Consider the following 11,977-nt stretch of genomic DNA (forward strand, 5'->3'; position numbering starts at 1 on the left):
ATAATTAGTTTGACCATTGTTTGACCACAGTTTGACCATAGTTTGACCTGATTTGACCAAAATTGAAATAACAGAAATAATTATTTAGTAACACTAATATTCTAGAATAATTAGTATGACCATTGTTTGACCACTGTTTGCCCACTGTTTGAATTTTTTTTCGATTTTTTTCACTCTAGATCTTAAAAGCCCCGTAACTTTTTTTCTATTAGGTTTTTGAGGATTGTGAAAATGTTTAACGGGGTTCGCCCAGTTAAATTCGGATGTAACTTTTCGAGTAGATGATTTTTCATATAAAAAACTTTTTCATCCGAGTTAGTATGCAAAAGTTATGCCCATTTTTACAAATTTCAGAGAGATTTTGCAAATAAAGTCAAAATTCACATTTGCAAATTTTCCCAACAACTAGACCACATATCACAAGGGAAACTTATTTTCTTTTATTTTTTTGACATTTCCATCATTTTCTTTTATTTTTTTAAAACTGAAAAGGCGTTCCAGGGGGGGTAGAGTTTGAAAATGGGACCTTTAGTACCGGTTCGTGGCACGAACCGGGACTAAAGGTCTCAACCCCATTAGTCCCGGTTCGTGCCTCAAACCGGGACTAAAGGTCTAATCTTTAGTCCCGGTTTGAGGCACGAACCGGGACCAATGGTTGTGGGCCAGGAGTGAGGCCCATTGGTCCCGGTTCATCCCACCAACCGGGACCAAAAGGTCCAGATGAACCAGGACCAATGGCCCACGTGGCCCCGCCGGCCCCCTGGGCTCACGAACCGGGACCAATGCCCCCATTGGTCCCGGTTCTGGACTGAACCGGGACTAATGGGCTGACCCGGCCTGGACCAAAGCCCTGTTTTCTACTAGTGTGTCCATGTTTCTTGCACAGTGGATCCATGTAGTCCGCGGTCCCAACGGCCACTACCGTAATCAGTGATGTGTCGTCGTCGTATTGGGCGACCCTCGACAACCCAAAGTCGCCAAGCTTGGCATTGAAATCATGGTCCAGGAGTATGTTGCTTGGTTTGATATCTCTGTGCAAGATGCATGGCTTGCATAGGTGGTGGAGGTAATGAAGAGCGGACCCTATGCCCTTCACTATTTTGTACCTGCAATATTTTTCCACACACAACACATATCATTTTGTTGGGTTCCACGACATACGATTTTATCAAAGAGTTTTCTTTTTTTGGAAAACAAAAACAGAAGATATATAGGAGCGACAACAGCAACCATGCATGCACTCGAACCCTGATATTGATATAGACATGCAATCATACCATGGACCCATGCATGTTACTACAACTGAAGGAAAAAAAATGAAACGAAAGTTGAACTAAAACTACGATAAGTATTTTTGAAAAAAAATGAATTTTTTTTATTTTCAAATTTCTGAATTATTTTAACCACTAGTCTGTAATCACCACCCCTCATCACTTCTCAATTTATCCTCTTATCACCCCTCATCATTCCAAATCATCTAACTTCCCGAATGGTCACCCATCCTCCCACTCCCCCAGCCTGAGCACGCTTAACTTCCGGGTTCTATTCTCCCTCGCACCAAGTCTGCAGTTGTTGTTTTCCTGACAATACTAAGATGTCATTCCTATTAACCTTCAGGAATTTTGCTTGAGCATGAAGTGACACATTTCATAGTTTTATTTTGAAACTATTGTTTTAAAAAACAATAATTATTTAGTAACACTAATATTTCTTGAATAATTAGTTTGACCGTTGTTTGACCATAGTTTGACCAGATTTGACCAAAATTGAAATAACAGAAATAATTATTTAGTAACACTAATATTCTAGAATAATTAGTTTGACCATTGTTTGACCACTGTTTGCCCACTGTTTGAATTTTTTTTCGATTTTTTCACTCTAGATCTTAAAAGCCCCGTAAATTTTTTCTATTAGGTTTTTGAGGATTTTGAAAATGTTTAACGGGGTTCCCCCCGGTTAAATTCGGATGTAACTTTTCGAGTAGATGATTTTTCATATAAAAAACTTTTTCATCCGAGTTAGTATGCAAAAGTTATGCCCATTTTTACAAATTTTAGAGAGATTTTGCAAATAAAGTTAAAATTCACATTTGCAAATTTTCCCAACAACTAGACCACATATCACATGGGAAACTCATTTTCTTTTATTTTTTTGACATTTCCATCATTTTCTTTTATTTTTTTAAAAACTGAAAAGGCGATCCGGGGGGGTAGAGTTTGAAAATGGGACCTTTAGTACCGGTTCGTGGCACGAACCGGGACTAAAGGTCTCAACCCCATTAGTCACTGTTCGTGCCTCAAACCGGGACTAAAGGTCTAATCTTTAGTCCCGGTTTGAGGCACGAACCGGGACCAATGGTTGTGGGCCAGGAGTGAGGCCCATTGGTCCCGGTTCATCCCACCAACCGGGACCAAAAGGTCTAGATGAACCGGGACCAATGGCCCACATGGCCCGGCCGGCCCCCTGGGCTCATGAACCGGGACCAATGCCCCAATTGGTCCCGATTCTGGACTGAACCGGGACTAATGGGCTGATCCGGCCTGGACCAAAGCCTTGTTTTCTACTAGTGTGTCCATGTTTCTTGCATAGTGGATCCATGTAGTCCGCGGTCCCAACGGCCACTGCCGTAATCAGTGATGTGTCTTCGTTGTCGTATTGGGCGACCCTCGACAGCCCAAAGTCGCCATGCTTGGCATTGAAATCATGGTCCAGGAGTATGTTGCTTGGTTTGATATCTCTGTGCAAGATGCATGGCTTGCATAGGTGGTGGAGGTAATGAAGAGCGGACCCTATGCCCTTCACTATTTTGTACCTGCAATATTTTTCCACACACAGCATATATCATTTTGTTGGGTTCCACGACATACGATTTTATCAAAGAGTTTTCTTTTTTTTAAAAACAAAAACAGAAAATATATAGGAGCGACAACAGCAACCATGCATGCACTCGAACCCTGATATTGATATAGACATGCAATCATATCATGGACCCATGCATGTTACTACAACTGAAGGAAAAAAATGAAACGAAAGTTGAACTAAAACTGCGATAAGTATTTTTGAAAAAAAAATTGAGGAGCAAGAGAATCAAAGACGACATCCTTCGGGCAATGGCCAAGCTATGGAGCTCGATGAAGATTGCCTAGTTAACCAGTTTAGAGACAGGGCTCTCATTATTGCTAGAATCAATTACTATCCTCCATGTCCAAGACCCGATCGTGTCTTTGGCATCAAGCCTCACAATGACGTATTTGCTCTTACGGTTCTTTTCATGGACAAAGATGTCGCTGGACTGCAGGTTCTTAGAGATGGAACATGGTACAACGTTCCACCTATGTCTAACCACACCTTGCTGATCAATGTTGGTGTTACAATGGAGGTAGCCATCGCTAAACCGCTAGTAAATTTGTCACATATTTACATCGATACTGATACACTCAGGTTATTTTTTTTACGCAGATAATGACCAATGGGGTCTTCAAAGGACCAATACATAGGGTTGTGACTAATTCTGAGAAAGATAGGATCTCAGTGGCCTTGTTCTATGGTCTGGATCCTGAAAAGGAGTTTGGACCGATAGCGGAGATGTTGACTGAGAACCAACCAACACGATACATGAACATGAAGCCCAAGGACCTCCTAGTCGCGCACTATGAACATTTCAGTCGTGGAGAGAGAGTTGTCAATTCGTTAAAGATATGACCAAAGGTTACTTTACTTTGTACACATGGAAAATGAATATTGCATGAATTACATCGATTAGTTGAAGATATAAGCAAGGTAACTTTGCTACTGTAAGGCAATAAATCTCGTGAAAATAAAGATATTGGAGAGCAATGATTCGGTGCCCAGGCTCATGTGCACACTTGATGGAAAAAAATTCAAAACAAATATTTAAAAAATCAAACAATTCCTTTTTTTGCATGATAGATAATTTGGTGCGTGAGGTCCGCTCTAATTTTGAGACCATTTGGACATCTGAATAGCTCTCGACAAAAAAGACAAATTTGGGGTCTATAAAAATGTTTATTGTTCATGTATTGTTTTGACCCAATTTGTCTTTTTTGCTGAGAGCTACTCATATGTTCAAATGATCTGAAATTTGGAGCGCACCAAATTATCTATCATTTAAAAAAGGATTTCTTTTTTTACTTTTTTGTGAATTTTTTCTTGACCAGTGTAGATGAGCCTGGGCTCGGTAATGGATATTCGAAGAATTTGGTCGAGCGGTCGGGCAAGTAAATCTTTGAGGCAGCTGGAACAAGGTGGGCACGCTGCAGTTGGCAAAATGTTCTTGCGGTGCAAGTTTACTGTGGTGTTTAGTCTGTCGAGGGAGAAGAGCCAGCCAAAAAATTTACTCCACTTTGTTTGACACACTTGATTCCCAAATGATGCCGAGTTGTGGGTCTGCTAGCTGTGTGGATAGTGCATACTGCATAGTAGTCTCCTCTAGTAGAGGTGTCACCGTTCAGTAGTCTCAGTTGGTCTGTGGGCTGTGGCAGTGGAGAGCACACATTCCTGCGGCAAAAAACTCAAGGAGACTAGTTCATGTGCATCAATTGAGGTTAGACGATTACGAAGACCAAGTTTGAGCCCATCCTGCATGATTGTTGCCACCATGGCATTTGGTTGGGTGTGGCTGAACAAGAGTGCGGGAAAGACTACAGCAAGCGATTCAGGTTTTAGCCAGACAAGCCAAAAGAAAGTCACTGACAATTATTCTTCCCTAGAATTATTCTTCCCTAGATGGATATGTAGAGGTAAGTGATGCAAGATCAGGTCTTTCCAAGGCAATTAATTAAGCTTGGTGGATGCAGGAACATGTAAGCGAATTTCAGCATGAGGCAAAAGTTTTGTGCGTCCATGTTTTTCACCTCCTAACCCACCTGAAATCTTAGGAGTGCAAATTTTGTCCCAAGCACATGAACAAAATTCTCAACAGAAAAAATAGACGATTAAGACGTTATCCACTCATGTGCATGGGCTGCATTGCTAGTTGTTGATAGAAACATCACAATGAACTCCAAGGTGGAAACACAACAACACAGATTAAGTTCCAAATCACAACCATAGTTTTTGTGAGAAAAGAAGACACCAAAGTGTACTTGCACATTACAGACCCTCCAGGGGCCGAAATGATACTCAAAGTGACGAGACGATCGACTACTAAAATCAAAGTTGTCGAGGAGAGCTCCCTAGCTAGCTAGGCAGGAGCAGTACTAGCTATGGTGGCGTTGATCGATCGGGTGTAGCAGGGGGCAACTCTCCGCCGTTCTCCAGGAATAGCATTGCAGCAGCCATTGAAGGCCGTTGGCTCTCATATAGGTCACAACACTGGAGGGCGAGGACAATCACGCGCTCCATCTCTATCTTGTCAAACTGGCCATCCAGCTTCTTGTCGGCAGCATCACTCACAAATGTTTCTGGCTGATCTCTATGGAGCTTCCGGAGAAGGTCCGGGTTATTTTCTCCATGCAATATCTCTAGCAGGACGATCCCAAAGCTGTAGACGTCGGAGCTAGGGCGCAGCTTGACCTGTCCATGTTTCTTGCACAGTGGATCCATGTAGTCCGCGGTCCCAACGGCCACTGCCGTAATCAGTGATGTGTCGTCGTCGTATTGGGCGACCCTCGACAGCCCAAAGTCGCCAAGCTTGGCATTGAAATCATGGTCCAGGAGTATGTGGCTTGGTTTGATATCTCTGTGCAAGATGCATGGCTTGCATAGGTGGTGGAGGTAATGAAGAGCGGACCCTATGCCCTTTACTATTTTGTACCTGCAATATTTTTCCACACACAGCACATAACATTTTGTTGGGTTCCACGACATACGATTTTATCAAAGAGTTTTCTTTTTTTAAAAGACAAAAACAGAAGATATATAGGAGCGACAACAGCAACCATGCATGCACTCGAACCCTGATATTGATATAGACATGCAATCATACCATGGACCCATGCATGTTACTACAACTGAAGGAAAAAAAATGAAACGAAAGTTGAACTAAAACTATAATAAGTATTTTGAAACAGAGAGAATACTAAGTATGTCTCCGGGCCGGCCATACCTCCTTGCCCATGACAGTACTTCAGGCCTTTCGTGCAGGTGCTCGTGGAGGTTGCCATTAGGCACAAGTTCATAGACGAGGAAGAGCTTGACGTTCTGTCTGTGCAAGCACCAAAACATGAAATTGTTTATGCTGCAGCACCAGCCTTCGAGCCTGACCACGTTACCGTGGCCCGTTCGGCCGACGGCGTCCAGCTCTGCGAGGAAGTCCTTGAATTCTCCCCTCGAGTCCTTGAGGATCTTCTTCACGGCCACCGGTTGGTCGGCCTTGAGGCTCCCACTGTATACCACGCCAAAGCCACCGGCTCCGATCTTCTTCTTGTCGGAGAATCCGTCGGTGGCGGTGGACACTTCGCGGTACTCGAATCGTTTAAGACGAGTTCCGGTCCCAAAGGAATCGCGCGTGCGTGTCCACCTACACCATGATAGGATTGACCAAATTATCACCACCAGGGCCAACGCAACAACGACGGCTCCTCCGATGATCAATGAATTGTCACGACCTGTTGAAGGAAAGCAATGCAAAATTAAGCCTGGATATCTCGTCTGCAAGCTGCGATGACATCGCCGATACAGGGCACTTTCAGAAAAAGACACGAGAAATATAGGATCAATATATGTTGAAGCTGGTTCCCTACCTTTGGTAGCGTGCACTTGGCCTTGCTCTGGTTGGACATTGTTAGCCCATGTAGGTGTTTCCGTAGGTGTTTCTGTATGTGTTTCTGTAGGTGATAAGTACCCGAAATTCCATGTATACATGTGTATATACTGAAACATGACATTCGTCTATGATATGCTAGCTGCTTTTGTTTTACTAGTAGTAACTAGCAGTATTTCTGGAAATTCGGCGAAAATCCGTACGTACCTCTGGCTCTCGGTGCCATAGTTGAGTTGAATGACCAAGAGTGTATCTGATGCAGCTCAGTGTTTCCACCGGTGGCCGCAGAGAACCCAACCGCCACCACCGGCGGGAGCAAGGCATCGAGAGGATCAGGCAACTGCGTCTTCACCCGAGCGGCGGCAAGAGAATGATTGGAATAATCAAAGTGCAGGATGGCCTCCAGCGTCCGGGTGGTGTTGACAAAAGTGATGGTCGCCGTCATGGTGCCATTGAGGCTGTAGCTGGGCAACCTGGTGGTGCTCACCGAGGTGACGGAGCTGAGGTCGATGCCGATGTGATCGGAGGCTCCCGTGGGATCCCATGGGTTGCTGTAAGTGTCGAACTCAACGGCGACGAACCGGTCTTCGCCGACGGCGCTAGTGTCGCTACTGCTGATGAGGCCAAGGAGATTGCTGGACGACTCCGGCGGTAATCTTGACGGGTAGGTGGAGAGGAAGAAGGTCAGGCCGTCCCCCTTCTTGGTCCTGTTGGGTATCAAGTGGATGGCGAAGATGAAGGTTGTGGCGAAGCTGGCCACTTCGCCGGTGCTCTTGTCGTACAAGGGAATCGGGTGGTTGTACGACATCCGGCCCTTGCAGTAATAGTTCTCCTTGGACTCTACGGAGTTGCAGGTGAGGTCGACCAGGTCGCCGTTCAGGGCGGCGTCGCCCTCGAACCGGAGGTCTTGTAAACTGTAGTCGGAGGTGTTTGCGAAGCCGAAGCTGAAGGAAAGCGGCGGCGCCGGTGAGGCGGTTGCCGCGTGGGCAATGACGACATGATCGTGGGATAGGAGGAAAGAGAACAAGCAGCCGGCGAGGATGATGCCGAGACGTGAGGTTGCAGGCGAGACGACCACCGTAATTCCAGCCACTCGAGTAGTCTAACTTTTGGCTAGGCCCGCTCGCTCATGGATCCACCACCTCCGGCTACTCACTATTCTAGCCACGTGACCACGTCCCGCTTTAATAGATGTGCTAGGGGGTGTTTGGTTGCCCTGCCCAACCAGACTTGCGCGGGAACAAAATACATAAGCTGTTCTGTGTCCACAGTTTGACCCGCATCGCATGATGTTTAAAGTAGCTTCTAGTCAAGTCTGCTAGGAACTGCCAAATCAGCAGTTTCAGCCAGCCAGTCTGAGTTGACCCACATCAAGCGCACATGATAGCCCCCTTGCACGAGAGTATGCCAATGCGATGCGAGCTAGTATACACTGGTGTTGTCCACGACGTCGTTCCTTTCGGCCTCCTCGCGGTGCCCTACTACACGGATGTCGTCCCTGACGTCGTTCCTTTCGGCCTCCTCTTCCTCGTCCTACTACACTCACGCTGCCATGGAGCGCACACTGCAATTTTTCTTCTCTGTCATCTGCCTCGGCGCCTTTCTATTCGTCCCTTCGTGCGGACTTTCTCTGTGGAGACGACGCAAGCAACTAGTTTGCCGCGCCGTCGTCAGACGCAGTGGACGTTGGCAGCGGCGCCGCGTTCGATGGCGGCGTGGCGAACTAGTTGCTTATGTCGTCGCCACCACCGTCCACCGCAGTCGTCATGGCATTGTGTAACTCTATGTGTTATATGTAGCTATTAACTCTTAATCATATCCCGTACACACAACCAAACATCGTGTAGTTGCATGTGCCGAGCCAGAGCAGGACACCAAACAGCATGTCAAAATTGATCCCCTAATGCAGGAAGCCTAGATGTGGGCTGCCAAACAATGTTCAGATGTTGGTTTTTTGCCTGTTTTTGCTCAGTCAGGCTCAACCAGGCCAAGCATGCAATGCAGGCAAATTCGCATATGACAACCAAACACGCCCTAGGAGCATGTGTAGCTAAAGGTGGGATTGATCAAAGTCTCAAATCCCATGACTATTTCCTGTCTGTTTAGTTACGAAAAAATAAAGTAGTGTTTGACACAAAAAGTAATAACAAACAATGATGGTTATTGTGTTATTATCTCTCTACGCGCCAGGGGAAATAAATATGCGGGCGTGCCAGTGTACTAAGTACACAAATAAAAGATAGGTAAACTTGCACTTTATTAATCTCTCATTTGAGAAACAAAATTACAAGCTTCCATTACATAAGCGCTCCATGGCCTGCTAGCGCGGCCGATATGACTTGGGCGATGTGAGGTTCTGGTTCACGGGGCCTCGGAAGGCTCCCGATTAATTACATCCGCGAGTCAAAGTCGCGGAGCACCTCCGATTAAGCTGCTGCAATGGTCGTCGTCTTCAAGTCTCGTCTTCTCCATGTGCTCGGTGTAGATGATGGTGATGATGTGGTGGAATAGAAGAGTGGAGCGGTACGTCCGTCGCTCCAGCGATGCTTAGTCACATCCCTCCGGCTTGTCGATGTCCGATGATGAAGATGTCTGGCCTCGTCAGCTCAGACAGATGGTCGGCCTTCGCCTCGTCGGTGCCCAGCCTGGTGGTGTCCGCCTCGTCGGTGTTAGACACGGTGTGTCTTGCCTTCGCCTCGTCGGTGCCCGGCAAGATATGGATAGCTTCATCGGAAGGAGACATGCCGGTGAAGTGGCTTCGCCTCGTCGGAGCTTGGACGGGGTTGGGGAAGTGTGTTGATGTAGAAGTCGGAGTAGATTCGAGTGTCGCCGGGTGGCGGCGTTGCTTGAAGATGACGAAAATGCGAGCTCGTCGATGTAGACCTCAGACCGTCGTGCCTCGTCGGTCTTGGCAGCGTTGGAATATTTGTTGTCGGCGTGGCCTGGGTCGCACTTGGCTTAGACTTCTCGACGGCCGGTTACTTCATCGGGGTGTGCAAGGGGGTACACCTTGCGGGAGTAATGGTTTGGGGAGACCGGCGTCAGTGTAAAAACTGACGCACGCTCACAATGGCGTGGCTGGGGTGGTTGGCGCCTCGTCTTTGCTAGACGCCAAGTATTAGGCGGTCCGCCAAGACAAAGGTAGTGCTGTAGAGGCCGCGTTGCCTTGGGCTGGTGCTAGGCCAAAGGGTGACCTGTACGCCGGCAACGCCGTGGACCTGTACGCTAAGGACCTGTTCTCCACGGTAGGTGCACCTCTCGAAGGAGTGACTGGTCTTGTACTGTGTCGCTGCAAACTTTGGTTCGACCAAAGATCTGTATGCCGTGACGGGGGAAGCGAGTCCGGGGCCGCGTCATCACCGAGCTCCGGCTCCGCCCCGCCGTCACATCCGGGAAGCAAGACACAAAATCTGTGCACCGCGATCGGAACGCCATGGACCTGTTCGCCACGGTAGGTGCACCTCTCGAAGAAGGGACCGGTCTTGTATTATGTCGGTGAAAACTTTGGTTCGACCAAAGATCTGTACGCCGTGAAGGGGGAAGCGAGTCCCGGGCCGCGTCATCACCGAGCTCCGGCTCCGCCCCGCCGTCACATCCGGGAAGCAAGAAACCAAACCTGTGCACCGCGATCGGAACGCCATGGACCTGTGCACCGGTGACCTGTTCGTTGTGACCTGTGCATCGTAACGTGTTCGCCGCGGACCTGTAGACTGCCATGTTAGAACAGCGTTAGGGCTAGCGGTTGGGCTGCGTCGTTGGCGAGCTCCGGCAGCTTCCGAGTCATCTCCAGCCAAGAACATGACACCTGAAAATGAAAGGCTTGGTATAGACGATCTCCGGCGGTGTCGGTGCAGTTTGCTGTTTCGGTGCAGTCATCTCGGCGGTGCCAGTACTCGCACCGCCGTGGACGCGCCATCTACGTCCCGATCTTGCCGATGCTGCCGCCAGGGGCGCATCTCCTCCTGGTCCTCTCCCTTCCCTGGGGCGTGCTCTCCATCGTCGCTCCTCACTGAAACGAGAGATGAAAAGAAAGGAAAAGTGAGAAGATTAATTATACATGTCGTTAACAAAGAAGGATGCTTGGGTTGATTGTAGCGTGTGGCGAGAACGCCTCGCCGGCGGACGTCCTCGTCATCGCGGACACCGGCCCATTGTCTGCGGCCTACAAGTGCACCGAGGCGCAGCGCATGGTCTATCGCCGGGGTGCCCGCGGCCTCTGTCGCTGCCTCTGTGTGACCGCTTTCCTATGAGCGCCCCGTATGTGTCTCTGCTGGGAGCTTCTCGACGCCGCCGATGACGACGCGTCTCCTGGATCTCCTCCCCTAAGGACGTGGTTTCTATTTCATCTACCGGCATGGCCGTATGGGCTCCCATGCCATGTTCGATCTCATCGGCTTTTCTCTCGGCGGGGTTGCCGCATGTAAGACCTGTTCATCTTTCATCACAAGGGTAGACCCTCCACATGACCTGTAAAAATGGGCGCGAGATGGTATATTTCTCATCTCGACGAACATGGCCATATAAGGCTCGATGTCGTGCTCATAATATTATCGCTTTCCATTGCAGGACCTGTTCGTCTTCAGCATGTCACCTGTTCATCGTTGGACAAAAAAAATACAAGAAAGTATATACCTTTTCTTACCGATCTTACCATCACCTTGTGAATGCGGTGGAAGAGATTGCTTGTGAGAAAATATGAAAGAAAGACATAGCACAATCGATCTATAGGTGTCCGTGTGTGTGTGCGTGCGAGCGGCCTTGCGGCCAGCCTCATGTGTGCGTGCAGCCTGGGGCCGCGCGGCCGTGTATCTCCGCCCCTCTCCGGTGTGTAGCCCGCCGGCGGCAGCCGCGTGCGTGAGAGCGGCCCGGCTGCCAGCCCATCTGTGTGCGCCTCCCCGTGCGCAGCCCTGCGGCGGCGCGTGTGTGGACGGCCTGACGGCCGGGTGTATTCGCCCCGTTCAAGTCTTCGTGTGTGGGTCTTCATGGCGCCTGGGCATCAAGAGAGAAAAAAAACATACATATCATATGGGTAGAAAAAGAAGAGCACCATACGACTTGGACATAACACAAAATGGCCTGGTGGTGGTGCAACTTCCTAGCCTCCCAGACACGATCAGCGTCGTCCCCGGCCGGCCGGGGCATTGCCGCCGGTGTGAGCGCCCTTCTCGTGTGGGTCGTAGCTGTCGCCGCTGCTTCATCTACATGTGGCCTGCTTGTGCGAGGGCGCCGTCGGCTGCCACCATGGGCACACGC

General features: G+C 48.5%; 1 protein-coding gene across 1 annotated transcript; it reads right to left on the reverse strand.

Annotated features, from left to right (window-relative positions):
• Nucleotides 1–5,223: 5,223 nt before the first annotated feature.
• Nucleotides 5,224–7,048, reverse strand: LOC125518455 (probable L-type lectin-domain containing receptor kinase VI.1). The gene is made up of 4 exons (XM_048683289.1): nt 6,932–7,048; nt 6,705–6,834; nt 6,068–6,569; nt 5,224–5,776 (listed from the first exon to the last, which is right to left on the reverse strand). The coding sequence occupies exons 1-4, from the start codon at nt 7,046–7,048 to the stop codon at nt 5,224–5,226; spliced, it is 1,302 nt and encodes a 433-aa protein (XP_048539246.1).
• Nucleotides 7,049–11,977: the final 4,929 nt, after the last annotated feature.

The sequence above is a fragment of the Triticum urartu genome, chromosome 7 (assembly GCF_003073215.2).
Source record: "Triticum urartu cultivar G1812 chromosome 7, Tu2.1, whole genome shotgun sequence".
Taxonomy (NCBI): Eukaryota; Viridiplantae; Streptophyta; class Magnoliopsida; order Poales; family Poaceae; genus Triticum; species Triticum urartu.

Coding starts and splice junctions, on each gene's coding strand:
- LOC125518455 (XM_048683289.1), bottom strand. CDS start 7,048: ATGCCTTGCTCCCGCCGGTGGTGGCGGTTGGGTTCTCTGCGGCCACCG. Junction 6,835..6,931: donor TATGGCACCGAGAGCCAGAG/GTACGTACGGAT, acceptor GTCATGTTTCAG/TATATACACATGTATACATG. Junction 5,777..6,067: donor GTACTGTCATGGGCAAGGAG/GTATGGCCGGCC, acceptor AAAATATTGCAG/GTACAAAATAGTAAAGGGCA.